At 36.7% G+C, this 25933-nt stretch overlaps 1 protein-coding gene across 1 annotated transcript; it reads right to left on the reverse strand.

The window, feature by feature from the left end:
- Positions 1–2315: 2315 nt before the first annotated feature.
- On the reverse strand, positions 2316–25880 carry LOC131157978 (uncharacterized). Its single transcript, XM_058112464.1, has 15 exons — positions 25571–25880; positions 19689–20231; positions 19340–19619; positions 18149–18441; positions 15950–16132; positions 14995–15750; positions 14810–14904; positions 14651–14710; positions 14463–14551; positions 8496–9089; positions 8222–8296; positions 7760–7830; positions 7598–7655; positions 3589–3862; positions 2316–3409 (listed from the first exon to the last, which is right to left on the reverse strand). The coding sequence occupies exons 2-15, from the start codon at positions 20102–20104 to the stop codon at positions 2676–2678; spliced, it is 3978 nt and encodes a 1325-aa protein (XP_057968447.1). The 5' UTR covers positions 20105–20231; positions 25571–25880; the 3' UTR covers positions 2316–2675.
- Between the last annotated feature and the right edge of the window lie 53 nt (positions 25881–25933).

A 25933-nucleotide genomic window follows, 5' to 3' on the forward strand; every position in this document is an offset into this window, starting at 1 on the left:
ACATATACATTTCGAATGTTTAAGTCTGAAAGTGGCCCGTAAGAATTATTTGGCTGAATTAGATTCAGCAAATACTTCCTCAGCGTCGGATATGACGCAACCTCCTAATAGCATGAGTAAAAAAATGAAGGAAAACTATAAAAAAAAAAAAAAAATTAGAATAAGAAAACACTTTAACATCCAGGGGCCAGGGGTAAGGGAGGATGTATGAAATGCAATTTTAGAAATTATATTAAAATCCCAAAAGCAATGAATTCTATCATCAGCTCAATCATTCAAAAAAGGATTCATGTAATCAAAGCTTGTATAGCGGGAGTTGCTTTACTGTTGTAGTACATTGAACATGCAAAACAGTTCTAATACAATATTAAAAGAAAATTAAGGTTTTGAAAACCAAGATGTGCACACGCAAGGTAATATTTAAAGAGAAGAAATAAACAATTTTCAAAACCCATCAATGCATGAATTAAGGCAAGAGATTGAACACCCAGAAGAAACTCTGCGAACCTTCAAATCCATCCACACATTACTGCTGCGATTACTATAATAAATATTACTAGTTTTTTCCCCAACACCTTGTGCAGGTTCTGCCATCATCCAAAGAAAATGCAAACAGAGCAGTACCAATCCATATAATCCCAAGTACACATCCATAGACTTTTTAAAGAACCTTTCTAAACATAACCATCTCAATCGTCTCCAAAAATTAATGGAACCAATTGATTAAACCATAAAACGCAGAAAACAACCTCAGTTTGGAAGACTTCGCAGCTCATTCGAAATTTTCTGTTGTGATTTCAAGTGTCATCAATCACATTATCTTGTTTATTCTGGGACACAAGAAGTTGTTCGGAAGCTTCTCTTCTCAACCCTTTTTTTAAAAAGGAAAAATTTATAGCCCTGCCTTCAGTTTGATGTAAACAACACTTTCTTCCAAGCCACCCACAACCACGCCCCCAGTTCTCAAACCACACCAGCAAAGGACAAGAAGAAAATGAGAGAGAGAGAGAGAGAGAGAGAGAGAGAGAGAGAGAGAGAGATGGTTTCATTTTTAATAATCACAAGACGTATTGAAGGGCACCAAAAGGGTGCCACCAAGTACACACACAAAATAAAAATAAAAATAAAAAATCCAGAAACTGAAACCATGAATCCACATCGGGATAAAATTTTCTTGTATTCCATTCTTCCCTTCACAATCAAGCTGATTGTCGACTAAGCTGCACCAAGGGTTGGTTTTCAGAAATCTTCGCACAGTATTTATTTTATGAAGTGCAGCACATTTGACAAGCAGTGCCTGCCCTGATCTGCACAAATAAGCACCGGTGAGATACCCTTGTTCATTGGAAAGGCAGATACATGACAAATGCGTTGGTGCTATAAATTTCCTAGCAGCATATTTCCAGCCGAAAGCTCAAGCCAAACATAGGGCACCAAATGTGTCGTAGAACTAGTGCATGACCAACAATTAGTTGCACAGGTCAAACATCAATTTAGGCTTCAAAACCCTGAAGATGCCAAGTAATATGAAATAAGCCTTGGTCTGAACATAGGGTGGGAGTGGGGTTAGGGTTTAGATCTCTTTCAACCCAAGTTTCTACTACTAGCCTCAAGGAATTTTCCTGAAATTCGTTGGAAGCATACATCTTCAATCCAACATGTTTTAAAAAGCACAAACCAAAGCTTCAAATCAACCAATCCTGAATATGGTAAAGAGTGTAATAAAGATCAATAAATAAAAGCTAGGACAGAAGACTCACATTGGCCAGACATGATGGAGCACTAGCATTTTCTCCCAGGTGTTGATGAAGTGCCAAGAAAATTCAAAGTAGGGTTACATCCCCCAACATTTCACAACAATCATAAGAAACTTTTAAAAAGCAAATAATAATAATAATAATAAAGAAATAAAATTCCCTACAGCCATTATCAATATCAAATGCATATGAGAGTTCCATCAATTGGACATCAACTACCTAGTATCAGTAGGAAGCAACATAATAAAATCATAGTTGAGAGACTAATTATACCTGTGGTAACGACTTCAAAAACTAAGGATAGAGCAAAAAGAAAGTAAAATAAATCTTACCATCAGCCAATCTGACAAGTAAAAGAAACCTGTTAAATGCACAACATAATACAAAACAGAAAAGAGTCCAAGTTAAAAAGTAGAACGCCGAAAACAGAACAAATATCTCTGTTTGACGAGAACTCAGAGTTTTATAAAATCCTATTACCTATTTTTATAAAAGAAATGTAATCTAAAATTTGGTACCAAGGAGAAAACCTCTAGATGAGACTATGCCAGCCAGAGATTGTCACATTCAATGGAAAGCTGAATTTATTAAGAATATAAACCGTATGTACAAAAAGGATCGTTCTCTGATTTGTAAATGCTACAACCAGGATACAGTGTTTGCTAAGGACATACTACATTGTACTTTGAACAAAAAGATCTTTACAGTCGAAGTCAACAACTTCATAAAGTAGCAAAATCCAAAACATCCGACCAGTTCACTTGAGAATCAACCTTCGCAGGAGTCCCCGAAAGAATCTATACTAATTAAGGACATGACGGCAAATAACAATCCATGTAGCCGGTCGTTCCTTGACCACAGTGATCCTATTTTGTTTGTCAAATGTATAATGAACAAGAATATACAAAGAAAGCAACTTTAAACCATCATTTTTAAGTCTGAAAGGTCATCCATCGGAATTTCAAGGCCCATAAAGTCATGATCTTGCAATCCATCATCATCGATGTTCAACCATGAACCGAGATCCTGACCTTGTTCACCAAGATCATCAGGAACGCCTAGTACATCCATTCCAGGTAGCTGTAAGCTGGATAAGTCGATGGCCTCAGAGTCATCCAATACACCCAAGCCAAACTCATTACTTCCCTTGGTATTGCTACCGGTGGCCATCTCAATTGACTTTGGTATAGAAGACAACACTGGTTTTGGTTCTGACATCTTGCCAATAAGGCCATTGACAGAAGCAGATAACTGAGTCATTTTCTGCTTAGGCTTCGCTTTGGACTTCCTCTCCCCCTTAACAGTGGATAATGCTGGCCGACCAATTTTAGCAGTTCCATTTCTAGATAATACCTCTCTGCTGTGCCCCTTACCCTCTCTGTCCCTCTCACTCCTCTTTCCTTTGGTACTGCTTGATAGGGAACTTCCCATGCTGGGGGGGATGCTTGAAGAAGTACCAGCTGTACCGCCAACATCATCAAGCAACAACTCCCTTTTCTTTACTCTATTTGACCATATATCTTCTTTGCCAGTAGATTGTTCAGAAGAGTGATTTACGGACAGAATCGCATCAGAAGAATAAACATCATGGTTATCTATAGAATGACCTACTCTTGAAGACAGAGAAGGGCTTTGCAGTGAATTCATAGAAGCTGCAGAAGGATAAAATCAAAATGCATAAATGGTCTTATGATCAAGAAAAAGAAGCAATAAATCAACAAATCAGAAAGTACAAGAACTTGTCATAATTGAGCATATGTGAGGTATTATGGCATATGAATATACATCATGATCCAGAATATATTACGCCAGAGTTATCAATTTTAAGTACCTGAAACTCTGACTTCCATGGTACGCCCAGATATATTCGTGTATGGTTTGGCAGATTCACCCTCTGTAATCATGTCACCTGACTGTGTATCAAGGAGATGGGAAGACCCAGAAAGAAACATATCTCCAAAAATAGGTTCACTGAAGCAGCTCTTGCCTGTATCTTCAAATTTCTTACATCGTTCTAATGTTCGTTTAACAAAAGCCAAAGCAGCTTGCTTGGCCATTTTGCCACTTGAACTCTTCCCACTGGAGGCATTAGGACCCCAACAATTCTATCAAACAAATACTTCGTTAAATCCCTCCCAGTACAATGCAACCAATCATCAGAAATAGAAAGCTCAACCATTAATAACTATTTGGTCTTACAGCCACTTTCAAAACCAGTATGCACAACTAAGTGCCAACTTTTGCCGGACGTCCCCCCTCCCACACAAGAACCAGTCCAGGGAGGACTTCCCTCCCTTTTTCAATAGAAAATTAAAGACAAACATACTCAAAACTCAAAACTTGCAGTCCAGATTCATACAACAGTATTCCATCACACACGAAAGTTTTGAGTCAAAAGCTGCTCCAGCGAATTTAAAGAGCAAAAGAACAAAAAAACAAAACTATTAATAACTCCCCCCCACCCCCCCCCCCAAAAAAAAAAAAAAAAAATTATCATCCCTCAAGATTTGCATTTTGTACTACAGTTCCTCATTTACAAAGACTAAAAAAAGTTTCGAGTTAAGTTTTCTATAAAAGCACATCTTCATCGAGTTTATATTGCCAGATGATTGTCTATTTTTCAAAAACTGTCCAAAAGAAGAATTGCCGGATCTAGACAAAGTTAAAGCACAATAAAATACTTCCATTATTACTGGATGCAACTGATAGGCCCAGTTATAACACAAACAAAAGCAAAACCCACTTCCCAAGAGCAGTCATAGAGACCAACTATGACCCTTTTCACCAGAAAAAGGGCCTAGCAGTCTGAATGCAATTCAGACATTCAACTAGAACGAAGGCCTAGCAGTTTAAAAATTCAACATGAATCATCTGCAAAACATCTGTCTTGTGGATGACTTTTATAGGGCTCCAACATCATTAAATTAGTAAGCGCCTCCAAATCCCTCATGATGTGTCACTCTCGCCCCTCTCTCACCTCCATCCTCTCTCTTCTCTACTTTCTTGTCCCAATCTATTTTCTTCCATGGCTTTGATTGACAATACACACATTTTATAGTTCTCAATGGAACACGATCTGAATTGAAAGCAAATTCCCTGATCTGAGATTGGAGGTGGTGGATGCAGGAAGCTTTGCCTGTCTGACGGAGAATGGGGTGTAGAATCAGCGAATTAGTGCTTGGCTGACAGCAGCTAAATGGATCTGTGGGAGTATTTCTTCCGTTTGTTTGAAGCACTTTAGTCAATGACAGAGATTTGGGAGCATCAATTAGTCAATTACTGGGTGGTGAATAGATCAATGAGCAGGGAAAATCTTTGGGAGTGGGTCTGAGTTTAAAGGAGAGACATTACCTTATTCTATCCCTGGAGGCTTGAAAGAAGAGGAATGGAAGGATTTAAGTAAAGCCCTCCAGTAGATTGTGTAATTGAAGAATTCAGAAAATTCTTCCATCAAGAAAGTTGATTTGATTGAGGAGGACAAAGGGTAATCAGCATTGGAAGGAGGTGACAAAGAGAGCTACTCGCAAAGCAGTCTCTAAGGAAGAAGGTTGGTGCGTCCATTGCAGTGGAATCATGGCAAACCAGGATGAAGCTACTGCCAGTCGAGGTGTGAACAATCAAGCAGCAAGGGCTTGTAAATGGGGATAACTGTATTAGCTTTGTTGGATTGTGCCTGGAATTATCAACATAATCCTGGATTTGGGCCAAATTTTGAGTAACTTGAATCAACTGGCTGCTAGTGAGGCCAAACAGGGCATGTAGAGATGGCTCAGGAAGATATTTTAAAACAGAGGGCCCAAAAATTTAATTGTTTCTGCCCATATTTTGGTTGTCCAGAACTTCATATAACCCCCTAAAGCAGTCATTTAATATGGTGTAGCCCAACTCATCAAAGGTTTCTGCCATGGATATTCCTGAAGAGTAAAGAGTCTTTAACCAACAGAAAAATCTGAGGCAGCCTCCTCAGTTGCATTCCACTTTGATGGAGTGGTACTTCTACACCCTCATTCAAGCAGGATGCAGAGCAGGTAGCAAAGCAGCAGAATCCTTCACTAACACAGATTTTGAAGGGCACCTCTCTAGTGCAACCAGATACTAAAAATTAAAAAGGTCACAAAGCCAGGCACAGGTGATTCAGCAGAAACACTCCCATGGTGGGTCAATCACCATTTAGTAGTGATTTGAGGAATTCGATTATTCATTCCAAGAAAGATGTTGCTCAATTGAGGGCAATGCTATCAGGGATTGAAATGTGTGACACTCTTTTAAGAGCATACGCTTCATCCAGAGTGGCATACAAAGAAACTCCTTCAGAGGACTAGTGATGGAGCTTTCTGTAGGTAGAGAGGCAGCCAGATTTGGTGATTGGTTCAGGAAATAAAATTGCCAAGGTTGGAAAAGGGGTCAAATCTAAAAAATGGAGTTATTAGTTGCATTACGTTGGTGAATTCCACTGTTTTCAATTGCTTGGTGGACAATGAATGGATGAAATCCAGATTCAGTGTGGTTATATTTCTTGGATAGTGACTCATGTTTCAGAGATCCCAACAGTTGAGTTAGGGTTCCAATTTTTATCGAGGAAAATATTTATCTAAATGTGCTGTCATTGGTGAGATGCAAATGCAGGAGGAAAAGTGCTTTAAACGGAGATTGTATTTTTTATTTTTTAGCAATCCCAATTCTCCTGAGCCAGAATTCAATGATAAGAGCAATGAAACCCAAGTTTTTTTGGCCAGGATGGGATTGAGGTTGGCAACTTTCAGAGGTCAGGAAATAAAAGTAAGTATGGCAAAACTAAAAAGAACAAGGTGAGGGAGTTATATAATTTAAAGTGCCCCAAAAATTACAAAGAGGCACGTTTGAAGTGTGTTTTTTTCTTTTTTTAATTAGCAGTTATTATTCCTATGTTTTTGTATTTCGACTTCCTTATTGTTTTTTCTTAGTCTTGAGGACTTAATGTCCTCCTTTAGTTTGTAATTCTCTTTTTCCTTGATAAATTGTCTTTTTCTATAATAAAAAAAAAAAAAAAACCAAAAAGCTTCATTAAACTAGCATTTGTATGGTGCAAAAACTTCTACAAACTATGTCCATGTCGGACAAATGAGTGTTGGATACCACTACTTCTTCGACACTTCACTATGCTTCTTTAACACACTTAAAAGATAAGCTCGTAACAACCTGACAAAGAAAACTTGTCATATTACCATTACTATGATAATCATAGCATAATTTGCTCCCTAAACTTTGAAGATTATAACACATGACAACTCACACAGGGAGTAGCACTAATGTGTCTAATTTTATTTTTCCTATAATATGATGCAAGACAAAATCACAAATAGAGACAATACTATACCATATCAACTCGTCACATGAAATCACATAATAATGCAAAAATTTGACAAAAAATTTGAAATGTGTTCGTAGAAGTGAATTAACTTCTAAATGTTGAATACAGATAAGTATTGGCTTCCTGCATCTATCCATGACAAGAAAGAAAGAATGCTACCTATTGGAATAATTTTGGGACTATTTTGGAGGGGAAATAAATTATTTCACTTACTTTTTACAGGACCTGTTTAATGTGCATTAATTATCTCAAGTAGAAGTTCAAGATATATGAAATATGGATTCACCCAATATCCAGAAACCCAATGATGATTACACCCCTTTTAAATAAAGAACAATCATGCCATCACTTGCATTTTGAACCCTTATAAAGAATATTGAAATTAACAGCCATTGATTACAGCATAATTGAGTGTCTTGCATTTTCAAGATCCAACAAATAGTGACAGGATCAAGTGAAAAGGCATGAGTATTGAAATTAAGAAAATTACCATATATTTTTCATAAGCCATTCCAACGAGTTTGTCAAGGGCACGGCATTCAAACTCCCTATACAGCAACAAGAAGCATGCATAAACACCATAAGAAGAGCAAGCAAACAGGCAACAGGTATGTGAAATTCATTTTAAAGAGAAAAAGTTAAGAGTGATTACTTCTCTTGGAGTTCTCTTGTTTCAGAAGCCGACTTCAACAGTTTACTCAGCAAGCCTTTGTTTTTGGAAACCTATGGTACCGATAAATCAAAGCATGAGCAAAACATGAGCCTGCATCCTTAAGAAACAAAAGCTGATTTTTGAAAGGCAGAAAATTCATTTATAGCCAATGTTGTAAAAAGAAAAATGATTAAATTCAATATACACTCCCAGTATAAATTTTCTGAATGGCAAACTCAAATAGACAGCTAAATATCCATTTTTCAAACACACGCAGACCAGCCCACACACGCGCACAGGCTGTTTGACAAACAAGTTTTCCATTTTTTGTAGGAGGATGCCTTGTTCTCCAACCGTTGAGCTTCTTTCTCTCCATTCAATGAATTTTTTTGAGTATCTTATAAAAATGATAAATAAATAAAATAATTATAAACTTTTCTTAATAAAGTCATGAGGAATTACCTGTTCATGGTACTTGTCCTCTAATCTACTAATGTTTTCACTGATTTCTTCTTCCTCTGTCAGTACTACATCAGGCTGAACAAAGAGGAATATTTTCAAAACAAAAAAAAAAATATATATATATATATATATTAGCACAAATCATAGTAGTTAGGCATGAAATCAAAAGTCCAAAGTACCTCCAATTAGACAACCACTTGCAATATAATGAAGCAAATCTTACAAAACGATAAAAGCTAAATACATATACAAGCCCATGTTTAAGAGAACCTACCATCAACTCTGTGAAAATTCCAACACTCTGAAGCTCCAGGAGAAGTCTTTCATTCAAAGACATGCTATTATACTGAAATTCTGAATAGGCTATGTTAGGCATCAATGCTTGGTCTAAATGAGAACCATTTAGGGACTGACCCGAGTTTGAGATAAACCCTACATTTGAGATGGTCACCATATCCTTTTCTGGCTCATTATGTTCCATCTTATCAAATGAACTCCCATTAGCAGTTATCCTGTGACCATTAAAAGCACCTTGGCCAGCAGTCATTTGGTGATTCAAACAACTGGATTCCAACTCTGCATCCAGCTCATATCCAGTTCCATATGCATCAAACTTGAGGTCTTCATTTCCTGTGCAGCAGAACTCAATATTTTCTTCCTCTGATATAAAAGCAGCCATGAGTCTCTGACAGAGTGGAATTGGGCAATCAACCTTTTTTCCTGGTATGAACTGTTCTGATAAAGATTTGGTAGTCTTTGTATCAGTGGCAAATCCAATGCCCCTCTGGCATTCAACCCCAAAGCCATTGGGGGTACCACAACCATCAACATCCATGGAAACTGAAGCCGTTGTCAGGCCACGGTTTACCTGAAAGGGGAAAAATGAAAGGCAAATCAGAGCACTTCATAGCCACATTAAAAAATTTAATGCTACGTACAAAGCAGAAACTCTTAAAAGTTCATAGGTTCAATAAACTATATCATAATCTTTACTAGTAAAGAAAATCATGAACATAAATAAAACATTCTAACAATTCTTAAATGTGTTTTTTTATTTTTTTATAACAAAAGAAATTCACTGAAAAATTAATGTACAAACAGGAGAATAAGACATCTCCTTACCAAACTCTGGGTTACTCCAGAAAAAGCAAAAAGGGAAAAACCCAAAACATGAAAAACAAGCACGCTCTAACAAATCAAAAAGGAACGCCAACTGCGCTAAAAATCTCAAAAACACACCCCCTTTAAGTCCCCATTACCCACACTCCAAAGAGAAACCAAATAGTGAATCTTCTCTCAAACCAACAGAAATGACAGCTTTTTCCCTGAAAAAATACATTTACCTATTGCATCTACAATATTAAGATTCTAGCATCAGCTACAAAATATGCATGCCTTAGAACAACCAAAAAGCATGACTTCTCCAACCCCCTCCCCAAAAAAGTAATAAATAAATAAGTAAAATCCCCCCCCCCTCCCACCCCAAATAAAATCCCGGGCCAGTTTAGTTGTGGAAATCATTTTCCATTTTAGTTTTTCAAAAAAAAATCACAAATAATTAAGCTAATTTTTCATTTTTACAAAACAATAATAAAAATTTTGGGCACTATTTGCTTGTGAAAATAGTTATATTTTTCATTTCTAGTTTACAAAAAAGCCACCTTGTTTTCCAATTTTTAAAATTTATATAGAAAAGTTGAAAAGCATCTTTCTTGTTTTTTTTTCTAAATTTCTAATTCTTACTTTGCAAATGGGAGTATGAAATTTGAATTTTGAGCTTTAGTTTGTGTAAATTATGCATTGACTTTATTCCAAATCCACATAAATCTAAATTCAGGACCTAAAATATATGATCCCAAATACTACCTTATATAATTTTTGGAACATTTGAAAACAAATGGTCTTTTTTTGTAATTATTGTCAAACCTAGATATTAAAAAAATAATGGTTTTGCACACTTAAACAAACTTTTTACTCTATCTCTTTCAAATATGAATCTCAAAAAACAAAAAAAATAGCGAAAATTTTTATAATTCTTTAAAAAAACTAAAGAATGGAAAATATTTTCCACAAAGAAATGGGCCCTCCGCTTTTCTTTTTCTTTTAAGGGGTGAAAAACTTTACAGTCAGGATCCAACTGTGGGACCCTGAAACCAGAGAAGAACAGGCTCATCAGTCAGGGATGTCAGGCAGTTATTGGTCCTCCTATGCAATGGGCAGTGAGCAGGCACTCAAGGGCCTCTTGGTGAGCATCAGAACAGTGCCCTAACCCAGAAACAGAGTTGAAAGGGGAGGAAGGATCCTGGGTGAAACAGACCACAGTTCAAAGTGAGCTGCTGCTGAGGTGGTGGACCATGCACAAGCAAAAAGGTTGAAAAATTCAAGGACAGTTTGCAGCCGATACCTAACAAAACTGAAGACAAAAAGAGAGAGAGAGAGAGAGCCGCTTCACACTGCAACGACTCCCAAGTACTTGTCCCACATGTAAGTGGATGCTTGGCACGGATTGGTCAACATGGGTCCTTGGGGGTTTTTAATGGGTCGGTAGACCCAGCCTCTAATCCATGTTGACTTCTGCATTCCACCAACTTCCGAGTCTGGGCCTTTACGTTTACATATCAAATGCCACCACCTCAGAAAAAAACCTGACTTACCATTTATTTACTTTTTTTTTTTACATAGAAAAAGATAATTTTATTAAAACCGAGAAATGGAGTACAAGATTTGGAGGAGAAGGAGACCTTCCCAACTAGCTAGAAAAGCTGAAGAAAAACAATGAACAGCAAGGAAAACACCAAAAAGGAAAAAATAAAATACAATACCAAAAATCCATTACAAGAGGGATCCTTCCAATCTCTATCAAGGTCAGACAGTGGAAGACCCCTTAAGAAACCCGAGGAGTGCACCGACAAGGAGGCTAGGAAAGTCGCTCTATAGCACAAAAGCTGTGAGCAGGTTGATTGACTTCTGAATATCCTAGCAATCCTATCCATCCAAAGGTCCAAAGGATGGAAAAAACAGCCGCACACCATGGAGCTCTGCCATCTTGTTCCACCAAAACCCCTTAAATTAACCATAAGCAAGTCTTTCACCTTTCCCGGAGCCACCCACTCTTTCCCTATCAGAGAGGAGCTTTCCAAACCAGCAATGCCACCTTGCAATGCACAAAAAGATGGGCATTCAACTCATTGCTTTCACAGCACATGAAACATATATCAGGAAAGAGTCATATAGGGTCTTCTCCTTTGAAGCAGATCATGCATGTTCATCCTTTCCACAATCATGGTCCAGATAAAAGCCCAAATCTTCCCCAGCACCTTAGCCCTTCAAAGTAAGCAGTTTCAAGAAAAAAGATTAGGGGCATGGGGTTTTCAGAAGGTGAGAGAGAAAAGATTTAGAAGTAAATATACCTGAAGAATCTCCCTCCCACTCTCTCATCCTCACAAGAAGAGGGAATGTGTTAATTCAGCGAGGAAATAAGGATAGCCTTTCATTGAGATTCCAGACTCCCTTACTATTTATTTTGCTACTCAGAAATTGAACTCCAATCCAAATAATCAATTATAGGCATTCTCCTCAAAAAATAATTCCTTAAAAAGTGGGTGATATCGCCAACAGTCACTGAATCATGCACAACATACCCATTCCCCACCTCCAACTTCCTAATTATGTTCCTAGTCCTCCTGCTAGCAACCCTATAAGAATCACTAATCACCTTTTGCCTTCTCATCTCTTCCTTTGGCAAGACTTTTTTCCCAAAATCAAGTTCTTTCTTGTTCAATAATATTCTTCTTTTCCTACTTATATATAAATTTTAAAAATTAATATTCCAGCTAATGCTACTGACTACCAGTCCAACCAAATGACCAACCATGGCATCACAAGGTTAATGTCTCAGCTGCATTTTGAAAGACCAGTATCAAGCATGAGCTGTATGTCTAGATATCAGCTGAAAGCCTGAAACAAAACAACATAAATAAAGAAATCCACAAAATCCATATTTGGTGAAAAATATGAACAAAAGCCTTTGTTGAACAAACACTTGTATTAAGTAGTATTCCCTGTCAAATACTAAGATTTGTCAGAACCACCTCAAACAATTATAACAAAAAAAAACATGTCTGTAACTTTAAAAGATATTTTATCTTTAGGAATGGTCTGGAGACCCTGATGCAGGGCCAACATCCAACTAATTCGATTCTCCATTCAAGCCTCAATAAAACAAATAATAGGGGCTTTTATAAGCTGCTTGGAAATCAGGAAATTAATTTAAAGAAACCTAAATAAACTAAATGGTTTTTTGAATAATAATATCCTAGCATCTTGCTTTCAAACAAATAATATCCTAGAATCTTGCTTCCAAACTAACAATATCCTAGAATCTTGAAGATATAACCCTAATGAAAATACCATAAATAAAACAAGGAGGGCAGCTATTGTTTTTATGTTGCATCGTTCTCCCCAAAAAAAAAAATCAACCTCAAACTTAAAAAATCCAAAGGATACAGAACCTAGATTGTTACCATGTTTTAAGAAGACCAATATTATGTGCTTGCTTCAAAAAGAAATAAGATTGAGTGAACAGCCAAAGGAGGTACAGCTAGCAAATTTATCCAGGATGATTTAATCAACTGGTTGGGGATCAGGGTCCAATTTTGAGATATCCAATTCCACTATTTTCCTGTATCAAGCTTGTTTATCCTAGAATCCAACTTTTCTAAGGCCAATTAAAGCATCATTTCTTTTTGCCCTCTGGCTGGTTTGGTCTGGTCTTGCCGAAGTGGTTCAGTTCAGTCCAGCTTGCGTGAACAGGTTTGGACTGACTGGGAGGGCGGGTTCAGGCTAATATTTGAAGTATGTTAGTGTGAGAACAAAACATCATGCCTCTCTCGACTCTGTCAAAAGGGGAGACTGCATGGGTGGCAACTTGGATTCACTCCTCTACTGATCTAAGTCTCTGGCAGTGAGAGGGGCTGCCAACAGCAATGACATGGAAGAATGATGACAGCGGGCTCCAGTGGAGGCCCATTAAGAGTAGTTGAGACTCTGACAATGATGAACTGAGGTGGAACTATTGTTATTGGCAGATATGAAAGACGGTGACTGGCAGGTGTTTAATTCCGATGAAGTTGAATTCTGGTGAAGCCGCCAAGAAGATGATGGAAACTCACGACAATCAAGGCTTGCATTCATCATTTTTGGGAGCAGTGAGGAGTGAGGTTGTCGTCTTTCTAGAGGTTGCAGGTGGGCATTAGGTCTCAATTTGGTTGCAGTGGTTCAGGCTTTTTTCAAAACTACTGTGAATTAAATAAAAAATAAAAATAAAATAAAAACTCAAAGGGGGAGATTTACGGGCGGACTGGTGTGGTAGGTAATGGGGATGGTGGCAGAGATGGGGCTGATGCAAAGCGATTTAAGTAAAATGTGTTTTGGAGTTCATATGTGAGCATTTAAGGAGATATTGAAAAGAACCAAACTGAGAAATGCCAAATAATGTCATGTCTTCACCACATCCCACCCATGCCTGTCACTGTCAAAACTGCCTGAGCTCCACACACATAGAATACATAAGCTATTCCATATATCAGTAACAACCTGGGCATCACAAGCACTGCAACGCTGGCAATCACACCATCAGTTCTATCACATACTACTCGGCTATTGAAGACTGAGGACTAAATGCTAGTGAAATACGTGCTCAAAAAAATTTGTACTAAAGCACTAGGCAACTGCATCTTGTTTGGTAAGAAAACTAAAATTTCAAAAAATCATCAAATGCAATATTTAAAAAAAGAACAGCAACAGCGGCAAGGACAACCCCAAAAGAAAATGGAGTTTTTCTTCACGTTTTGATAATTGATGAAATTAAATAAAATTAATATTACTTAACAACTTCACAAAATAAGTGAAATACATTCAGCAAATGACGACAATGAAATTATTAAAATAAAATTCAAGGAATTGCCGTTTTTCCTTTAAAAAAAGTACTTTATTATACCCATCGACAAATCAGAAAAAATTAAATGGGCTAATAAACCAAACCTGATAAATGTTGGTCATGTTAAGAATCAGTATGCCCATACCTTGACACCAGAATCATTTTAATTAACACAAACAATTGCAGAAGACACAATCATAACACAATTCAATATGGTAATAATGATCATTAAACTATATTGTGGGACAAAAAAAATAATGCATCTCACATAATATTTTTTTTTTAAAAAAAGAAAGACAATACCTGTTGTTTCAAATAAGTAATGTCTGCATCAGATATACACTTAAAGAATGGCTCCATTTGCCTCCAGAATGGGCTGGAAAAGGCATGAGCTGCAATACAGATTAACTCAATAAGTTCAACATATGTTCAAGTATTTTGACAAGATTGTCAAGATATTTGAAACAAAAAAGAGTTGGTGAGAACAGTACAAGAATTGATAACCGCGTTTGCAGCAGCCAATAGCTCTTCTTGCCCATCATCTGAACCAACTGCGAAGATTGAAGCACTAACAATTAAAGGGCAAGACAATATAATCACAGAAATAAATGGGTGCAGATATTTTTTTGATTAATAGTTCAGGCAATTACCAAGAAAATCTGCTGCTGCATTGATCACTGTATGCTTCTGGCGTGTGTAAGCTTTACGGTCAGAAAGTTTTCGAGTAGGTGGACGGCCTGCTTTGCTGTAGAAAATTTTCATAAATTATTAGATGTAACCCTGTGTTGCCAATGAGAATGAGAGAGGACATACGGGCAGGGAGAAAATATCTGACCTTTCAGTCTTATCAAGACCAAGTTTAGCACTTCTAAGCTGTTTTGCAGTTCCCACACTGCCAAGCTTCTCAACTGACAATGGCATGAGGGACCTAGTTGAAGTAAAACCTCGTGCAGTTCTCCCTTGTCTTCGAACATTGTCTCCAATGTCTTCCCCGTTCACCATCTTATTCTTTCTAGATGGTAGGACAAGAGTTGACATCTTTTGCACATTCTGCCCAGCCTTCTCTTCTATCTCATCAGACTTCTTGACCTTCTCTCTTGATTTGGTTTCAGCCGCCCCTGACTCTTCACTTTCTGATAATGCAGCAGAAGAAAAATGGTCACCTTTAAATTTAACTTGCTGAGGAGAATTGTTTGGCAAGCGTCTAGCAAATCCTAAGCTGCTCTCATTGCCAGCACCATCAGAAATGGTATCCAAAGCAGGATTTTCATCATTACTTGAAACTATAGGAAGCAAATTTGTTCTTCTTGCTGTGCGTGAAATTTTCTGTGGCCTCTGGCCTGCCCACTGGGCTACAGGTGGTGATGAAGACCGTGTTGATGGTGTGCGTTTACGATTGTTAGCCCCAACAGCAACAAGAAGCTTGTTTGTGCGATGAGAAACCTCCCAATCGTTAGAAGCAGCTGCTCTATGGACAACTGGGGACAGCTTGGGCACCACACCTGAACCAGATCGTGGGGCTCGCACAGATGCATTCATTTTCATATTTGAAGTGGGACTAGCTGAACTAAAATCTTCACGAACATTTGTCCTGAATGTCATACCAAATAAAGAGAATACACAATATTATTTTCAATTTTTTCAAAAGAAGAAATGAATAATGAAGGTTCCCCAACAGAAAATAAAGGAATATGAGAATCCAAAAGAATCAGAAGAAATAGGAGCATATTACTCAGCCAATGAAACAATGACAAACATAATAAGGTCAACGAAGGTGAAGAAATTCATACTTATTAACAGCTCTGACATTCACCCTTTCCTTGTCTGAACAAACAGAGCGATCTCTCTTATCATTAAGAACAGAACTGTTGTCCTGGTCAGTCCTTGGGATGGAAGAACGGATGCCTGAGCAAATCTGTTGCGAGATACCATCTGCTTTTCCAACTCCAACAGCTCCATTAGCAACTCCTGGCCTATATAAGATACTAATATGAATTTCACCTTGCAAATAGAAACTTTAAAATTCCAAAAAATAAATCACAGAGAGAAAAATGTTGCATGGAATGAACTTAGAATATAAAAGACAAACCCCAACAGCTAGCCTTCCCATGAAAGTGAATAGTTTTTTATCATAATTGGTGAGAAGCATTTTGCCCTCCATAAGATGAGGCCAAAGGCTCAAAATACAAGTCCTTGTCCACCTACCCCCTTTCAAATGAAAATGCCATTCCACCTTGAAGGCAGGCATCCAAGATTCCAAGTTGGTGTAGATGAGCCGATGAGGTTAGTTACAAATTTGGGAAAAAATTCCACTATGTATCTAAGAACTACAAATTTCTCAGAATTACTAGTAAAGCTATATATGTTGACACCAAAAAGATTTTTAAAATGTCCAGAGATCTATGTCAAGGAAGAAATGCCAAAAGACCCAAAGCCAAACAAAACCTAAAATTAGAGCAGTGGAAGCATCTTCAATGTGAAATATAGGGGAAAGAGAAACATTAACTGTTGCATTGTTTCAGTTCAAATGGCTCACTCGATTTTTTAATTCACAGTTGACAGTTGCAAAAGTCAACGTCTACAAGAACCCCCAAATCATTCCACGTATTTATTAAAGGCAGCACTAATATCAAACAAGGCCTCAGTTTTATAGTGGAATTCAAGATGCATTACATATTGAAAACAATGTGAAATTAAATCATGGATTCACTAACAAATTGCCTTATCCTACTGATGCATATGGTGCATTTCCAAAGATAAATATCTTTTTTTGAATAGAACTTTCAAGGATAAATTTTCTTCCAATATTACACACAGAAGTCTTCCCGGTATTGATCTAACATTAACGCCTCGTGTGTTGAGGCATCCAGCCATCAGTGATTTAAGTATGCACAGAATTCTTTTCCTTAGTCTTCCCCTCAAAACTTGCATATCTAGGAACTGACACATCCGAAAGCTTGAAGTGTCAGTATTCAACACGTGTCAAGACACTGATACCTGCCCAACAATCCTCGACATGTGTCGAAAAAATTAATTAATTAATTAGTTATTATTTTTTTGCACATGGCTGAGACGCTTCACAACACCTCCCGGGCACTTTTTGCACCGGACGGCTACATCTTGTTGCCCCCTTCAATTCTGTTAACAAAATCTTAAAAAATATGGTAGCCGTCATGAATCACAATAATCCCCTATATGTTAAGAAATTATGAGTTCAGAAGGTACAACAGACAAAAAATAAAATTCCTTCCGTTAGTAACAATAGGACTAGAAGGTACAACAGACAAAAAATAAAATTGCTTCTGTTAGTAACAATAGGACTACAATCAATCAGAAAATCAAAAAGTAAGCACACAACTAAAATGCATTAACAAATTTTATTTTCTTTAAAACCACTCCCATAGTCCCATGCAATGGGAAAACCAACGAATAAGTTAACAACTAACATTGCTACATTGCTAATGGTAAATATTTCCCCACCACGCTGATCTTATTATTTGCAATAAGCCTGCATGTAGAATGGGAAAAAACAAGAAATATATGTGCAACAAAAACTGCATTAAACCAAAAAAAATGCAGATGCATAAAGAAATTTGGCTATATTTTTGCATTTATATTTCTAAAAGAGAATGTGAACGGGGAAAGAATAAAAGAATGTAACTGCAATAGAAATAATACAATTTAAAGTATTAACTAACACTTGCAACCAGTAGTATCTTTAGTATTACCCCCTCCTTCCCAACAAATAATAATAATAATAATAATAATAACCAAAAGGCTCGTAGATGCATAAATGTCAATTATATGTCAATATTACTATATTGGAAGGTCCCAATAATAGTAGATAGCACCTTTAAGAGGAGGATACATAGAGACCTCAAGATCTTCAATGATTCACCTAGGATAGCATACGCTGAAATAAAGAATAGAAGGAGCAGGCCATCAGGCAAATAAATATAACATGACAATCCACATTTATGCCACTGTACCTGAACCCATGGGATTCATTCAACCTTGAACGGGCATCAGTGACTAGTCTTTGCTGCAATCCCTGCTTTGGTTCCCGGTAGCCTTCAATAGGTTTAGTTGACACTGTACCTAGAGAAACATCAGGCTTTATTCCTGAACGCTTCTTCTTCATTTTTGACTTCTCCCAATCAACACTGACGGATAATGTTCGGTCCTCACCCTGAACAGCACCACTATTTGCAAGTCTTATCATTTCCCTGTCTCTATCTATAGCACCAGATTGCCTAGCAGAAGCATTAGGCCGTACATCCATCTACATCAATCAAAATTCAAATGTCAGACTTCTATGAGTAAGTTGAAACTTGTTTGGATTCCAATTAAATGTGAGGCTAGGAGCAAAAAGATGCAGGGAGTGGGCACTAGTGCAGAACTTTGGGAGCCAACCCATGGGAAGCTAAAGGATGCTTCAAACTGACAGATAGGATAAAAGAAATGAACCACGAAAACCCAACACTTCACCATGTTCTATAACTAAGAATGTGAAAAATTACAAGTGTCTGTACTCTGTACAAAAAGAAATAAATAGCCACTTATGCATATTAATTAACAGAATACATAAAATAAGCCACTTCAACAGACATAACTAAAATATATTCTTAAAAATATAAATCAAATCACATATGCATTTTGACTCAAACAAGGACAAAGTAGACAAAAAAAGTACAAAGTAGATTAAAAAAACTCTGTAAAAACAAGCACAAATATTACATATATAAAATCAAACTTTTCACCGAACAGGCACGTGCATGTGAATACAAAAAGTTCAAATTCAGTGACTGCAAAGAAGTCAAATTCACTTGCTGATGGAGATCTCAAGTTCCCTTTAGAGTCAACCATTGCTGTGTGGACATAGGACAGGGACGGCACAAGTTAAAGAGGGAGCTTCCACTTAACATCAACAGCATAAGCAAAGGCAAGGAAGTAGGCAGATATCAACTAAAACAAGTACATTAGCATCTGAAGATTCCCAGAAATCCATAAAGCATAGGAAAGAAGACAATACTCATATTTTTAACAAAATATAGGCTACAAACAAGTTAATCACATGAAATAATCCTGCACAAGCATAGAAACAGAACAAACTACAAAGTCATACCAACACATATGAACCAAGAAATTGCAGGTAGAAGTAAGGAGTCCAAGATACCCACCTTCAAATCCACCAAAGATGTGCGGGTGCGTTTGCTTGGAACAGAACATTTTATCCTTTCCTCTGTCTTTTGTTGCTCAAGATCAAAACCACTTGTCATGGCATGACTCTGGCTTCCCATCTTACCTACACTTGAGCCCAATACTGACCGGTCACCTGATAATGATGCATTGGACCGATCACTAGATAAAGCATCTGATCGAGATCTCTTCCTTGATGGTATGCTTGGGAAATACTTTTTAAATGTTGATAACGCTTCATTCAAGATTTTTACATGTTCCCTGTCAAATGATCAACTTTATGAACTAACTATATTTTGAATCAAAATAGGGAGAAATTACAAGGACTACCTGGCCTTATTAGAGCTGTCACGCAGACCAGCCTTGGCTCGTTTGAGTTCCTCTGGTACAGGAGATGGTAACAACTTGCCTTTCGAGGAAGTAGACGGAGAATCATCTGGCGAAACCCCAAGAGCAGAACTTATGTGCCGTTTGAGGTCTCCTGGTCGATGAACCTTATGGTCTGCCGCCATCAACTTTGGATCAAAGCGCAAGTACTGGAAGAAGTTTGTTACATCACCTTGCACTACTGATGAACTGCTTCTTGACATGCTTGGAAGAGCTGACAGGATTGGATTATCCATGCTCTCACGGAAGCTACCTGATCTGTCTAGTGAAGCAGCTGCAAAGGGTCCACGCTGCCCACTGGCATATAATGGCCTATCTGGGCTACCAGAAGACAGATCAAATTTGCTAGAGGCTGCCATTGCATCAGTTTGCAAACACCCTCTGTGTTATAAACCCAGTGAAAAGAGTGGTACATGACAGAATTGTGCTGCTAACGCGCATGAAGGCCAACTTCAAACTCCCAGTGACAATGACAGGAAAAAGCACCTGTAAATGATGAACACCATCATACAGGAACTAGAATTTGAACCTAAACTGAAAAAAGGCATGGAAAACTTCACATTAAAAACACATGTGCATTTATAAAGCTCATGGAAGGAATTCTTTGTGCCTGCATGCACAAGTGAAACAAACTGCCACTAGGGCCCAAAAAATTAACTTGCAGAAAAGTAAGATCAAGCAACAAACCAGGACCCATAAATCCTTATATCCCTGGCTACATATAACTGAACAAGCAAGGCTACACAACCATATACATTTAGAAAGTTACATTAATTTGCAGAAGATATCATCAACCAAAATCACTTCTCCATCTAGCCCATTTCACTTCAATTCATGGGCAGCAGCATCCCATTGGGTATCCCCTTCTCATCATTGACTGATCACTTCTGGTCCTGAATATCAGCCATCATTTTTCACTTTTCACCATTCCTTCTTGCTAATCTCAGTGCTACATTTATACAATTCACACAAATTTTCTACAAAACCTAGAATTTATATATAATCATTGGTGTATTTTAAAAGCAATTAGCCCCATCATTCATGAGTTTACACTCTTGCTGAATGCATTAATGAACCATAATAAAGTCTCATCTCCCATAGATTCTTTATTTTTTTTCAAGTATACTAGGTGGCGATAACCTGGCATGCTTGAATAAGTGAAAAACCATAAACTTTAAACATAATAGAGTTGGATGTAGACCATATCTCCTTGAGTTAGTGGGGCTAAAATCCCAATCAAGAGCTACTTCTTTCTAGCAATACTATTTTACACATTTAGACACCCCATTTTGGCCCACCAATTTTAAGCCCATAAACCCTTTGTGCAAAAATTAGATCAAAATTCTATGACTCACAAGGGCCCCACTTCTGGAAAAATCTGACGAATTTTTCATTGAGCCTAAAGGGTCAGGTCCACACCAATAAATTCACAGTGAAACTAAAGGAATGGAAATAATATCTAGCAAGATTATTTTGAGAAATCTAGGGGGGGGAAAAAAAGCAACCCAAAAGGCCTCCTCACTTAAATTATAAATATCCTTCCGTTTAGGAATATAGATAAACTTGTTTTCATCATTCTCACTCTTCTTCATTACAAAATTGCCTTTGAATCAATTAAAAACATTCAAATTCATAGTATCTTCTTTCCAAATCTCAGCAAGTTTGAACTCAACCTACGAGCAAGTCACACTGTTTTCCTAGATTCCTCTCAATCCATCCTTTCTTGTCAAAACCCTTCTTCATTCTTTATTTTTCATCAAGCATTATCATTTGCTCTCTTTGTACCTGGTATCATCCAATCATCACATCTGAGATAAAGGGTGTCTCAATTTCATTTTCCTTATTTTTCACCAATTATCAAATCACTCTATGTATAGAAGTCTCTTATTTTCCTTTCAGGTTCCATTCCCTGATTCTTGGAACATTTTTTCCAAATTCTTGTACACCTGTTGATAAATATCTGTGTGGGGTAATGTACGTTGGCAGCTGAAACTCATAATAACATCCTGCTCATTCTTCCCAGAAGAAAAATGTTCCGTTTGACTATTATTATTTCATCCACTTTAAAATGGTATATCTCATTGATTTAATCCAACTTGAGGTGTGTATTCACCAAATATAGTAATCATACCTTCTCTAAATATAAATTTTACACATTATCATTGAAGTTCTTCATAGGAAAATGATTTCAAAATTACGCACCTTCCAGCATCAACAACCTTGACATTGCTGGCTAAACGCATTCATACTTATGACTTAGAAAATGACGATAATTATGACCAATTACATTCAATGACTCAAACATTATGGCGACTATCAATGCAAAGTGTGGATTGACATCCAGAGAAAACTAGAGTTTTAAGTGATTCAAGCCCTACAGCAACTAGTTTTAGATGTCTATTTTTTGTCTGAAAAAAGAGAACATAGATATCTTTACGTTTTACAGAAAAAGACATCCTCCTATAAAACAAGTCAATCAAAAAGAGAAACAAAAGTTAAGGCAAAAAAAAAAAGGAAGACCTCATTCCAGTATAGCTTTCCAAGCACACTGAAAAACAGTGAAGAACAGCCCCCCGGAAGTTGAAAACTTAAGGGGCATAAATCCACAAGGACGCAGATAATATTGATTTATTTATTGTTTTTCAGGCCCCTGTTTATTTAAGCTTTAAGGTTTCTCAAAATTGTATTTTGTTTATAGTTCTATTGATTAAATTGATACTGAGAGTGATTTAGAATAATAAGAGCTAAATGTAATATTTAACTACATCAACAGCTTGAGAGACTTTCTGGGGACCAAAAAAATGCCTATATAGATGTGGTTTCTGTAGATCAGAAAGAACAAGGCAAATGGACTTAAATTTCTCAACACATATAAATAGAAGGGAGGGAAAATTATTATCCTGCACTGTCATCAGAGGCAATTTGGGCAGCTGAGTAGATACTTTTAGCCAGGGAAGTTATATAGACGGCATGAGCAAAGAAAATAGATAAAGTGATAAAAAGTTGAATTTTAATAGGAAATAAATTTTATTATTAAGTTTTTTTATAATAGTGAAGTCAATGGTACTTCTGAAATTAATTTGATGGTGGTGACAATTTTGTTTTGAAATCAAATAGCACAGTGATTAATCATGTTCATCATTATTGACTTCCAGAACAATATTTTTTCCCTTTAATACTTTTGGAACAAGCTTTATCATTGATTTATAATTTTTTATATATTGTTGGTTGCAACAGATTTATATATTGCATGTTTTTCATTTTCTATTTCTTTTCTTTTCTTTTCTTTTTTTGATAGCAAAAGAAATTTATTGAGAACAAGAAGAAAGAATTACAATTATTGCACGCTTCCTTTTTTGTTTCAGAAAATTACAGTCCACACACATGGGGTTTTTTCAGTTACTTCAGATACAACAATTATGACCTCAAGTTGAATTTCTAACTTGGTTGAAACTACACAAGGATTAGATATCAATTGGAGTTAATTAATTTTGGTCCTCCCATTTCCCTGTCTATTAATGCTACCGGGAAGTGTAATAAAAATTTTTGGAATGTGCTTAAGGCAGTGGCATTTAATGATAATGACATGTGAGCTCTTGCCTAATGTCTGAACTCAATTATATATATATTTTAATTATTTTCTGATTGAATTTTTCAGCGAGTTTTTCACAGAAAGCACTACTGCAACCAATGTATCGTCTCATCAGCTCCATTTCTTGCCTTTGCAACACATGTCCCTCTTTAGCCAAGTGCTCTGGGCCAGCATGCAGGAGCGCATGCTTGTACATGTGTTGTCATAGAAAGATAGCTACAATCAACAGATAGCCTTAGCACAGCCTGCTATTTTTATCTCAAACCCTATTTTCTCTCTTGTTGCTAATCCCAACAGAAGGTCCCATAAACAACACCTTAAGTCCCACAAGGTGGGGTTGGCTACATGAATCCTTTTCCACCAACCAATTTACACGATCATGGGCAATTTCCTTCAATGAATTTAGGACTATTAAATCCTTACCATCTCATTCCAAGCTATTTTAGGTCTACCTCTACCTCTTCTGCTGCCCCTTAAAATAACTAGCTCACTCCTCCTTATTGGTACAGTATTTGAACTATGTTGCAGAAGCCCAAACCATCTGATCTGCCCCTCCCTTGACGAGCAATCAAAGAAAATTTTGAATACGGTGGAATTATATGTGAAAAAATAGGCAAGATGGATGTGCATCATGCTTGATTGTTATGATCTAAAGCTTAAGTTAAAAAAAAAAAAAAAAAAAGGCAATGAACTATATTTTAGGAAATAAAATAGTCATAAAATGTAAAAATTCTTTTAGAAAATTCCTTTTATGATCAAGGGGTGCTGCTAAAGATTTTCTACTTCATATTCTTCTTCCTCTTCCTCTTTTGAATAAAAATCAGAGATATTGACTTTAAAAATTGGAGAAAGTAAATTAATTAAGAGAGAATGAATCAAGAAGTCCTAGTAGAGAAAACTCACCTGAGGGTTTATATTCCCGTGAGTAGCGCCAGCAAAAATATGAGGTCTAAACAAGGGCAACATGATATTATACTATCTTAAATTTTAAAACTTTCTTTTTCATTATATTCGAATTACTCAAACTGAAACAACATGTAGCCGTTTCACTCTCTACAGCTGCTTCTTTCAAAAGGAAACAGTTACTTAGAAGCACTCAAGGAAATTCCTTTGATTATTTGGATCATTCACTGGATAGTTAATCATAAAGAAATGAAGCCTCTAAAACCAGAAGACAACAGAACTAGAGAACAAAAATTATCAAATCACCCAAGTTAATTAAGAAAAGCAAAACTAGTAAACAAGAAACACAATACAATACACTTTTACAGCAATCAACTATGATCACCCACAGAAACAGCAATTAAAACAACAACAATACAGCTAACAACATAATAATAGATCAACCCAACAACATGAAGCAGTTTTAGATATTTAGATAAAATAATAAATAGATGTCACAGAGCACTCCTGAAAGCATAAAAAACTTTAAAATATTATCTGAAAGAAATTCATAAAAATCTATAATCCATTTTAATTTTTGCAGCAATTTTCCAAATTGGTAATACCCCAACTCTTTATCCTATAATACATCCTCTACAGCCCGATTGGCCGTGGTACTCTTGCATGCAGATCCAAAACTAATCTAGTATCAGACATCATTAATTATTTTGATTAACATATAACATTGTCATTACACTTGTTTTTGACTGCTTCTCTCTCTTAAATCTAATTTCATATATACCACAATGCTGTTTCATTGTTTTTTATAGTTTCTATCACCTTTTAAAAAAATCTAAATGCATAACACGTACTACCAAAATTCATTCATTTGCTAAAGAATAGTTCCAATAGTCAAGTAGGAGATGAACTGTTGCAAAAAATGCTGAATAATCTCAAAAAAAAAATTCAAAAAAAATATAAATAAAATAATTTATCACAAAGAAATAGAAATGTAGTTAAACAGCTGGGTATTGGACATTTGCACTCAAATAACCTGTCGCTCATAATTAAATCTTCACTATTATCTATTATTTCAAATCAGTGATGCGCCAGCATAGATATTTTGTATTTTTTTTCGTCAGCTTTGAGCAGCTTATCAAACAAATGACACCAGTACAGAGCTTTGAACCCCCATCAAATTTTCGCAGTTCAACAAATTTTAGATGAACAACAAATACTGTTATTGAGAAAAATAAAATCAATTCCCTGCCTTACAAATTTTCAACTTTTCATTGAGAAAAATGAAATCATTCCAAAGATAAATAAATCTGTATCGAACCAAGCCAGATACCTTCTCAGATCGTGTACGTAGCTCGCGAAATACGCAACTTTTTTTTTTTTTGCACGAGAGAAGCTCGAAAACTCGCCTTCAGACTCCGAGAAGCTAGCCAAGCAGGATATCGCTAAAAATCGCCGGCGGCGAGCGCCAATGAACGGAGACTTCTGGTTAAGTTAGGGTTTCCAGAATCGGGACAGAAAGGGGAGGAGGAGGTGTCATCGACGAGCGACGAGCAGAGCCTCCGAAAATATAAAAACTCGTGTTAATGGATGGATTACAAGCGCTTATCGCGCAAGTGGAAGTCCGTTCTCGACTTCTACTTATTTTCTTGATTGAGTTATTAAATAAATAAGCGCTTTTCTCAGCTGCGCTGGT

The sequence above is a fragment of the Malania oleifera genome, chromosome 6 (genome assembly GCF_029873635.1).
Source record: "Malania oleifera isolate guangnan ecotype guangnan chromosome 6, ASM2987363v1, whole genome shotgun sequence".
Taxonomy (NCBI): domain Eukaryota; kingdom Viridiplantae; phylum Streptophyta; class Magnoliopsida; order Santalales; family Ximeniaceae; genus Malania; species Malania oleifera.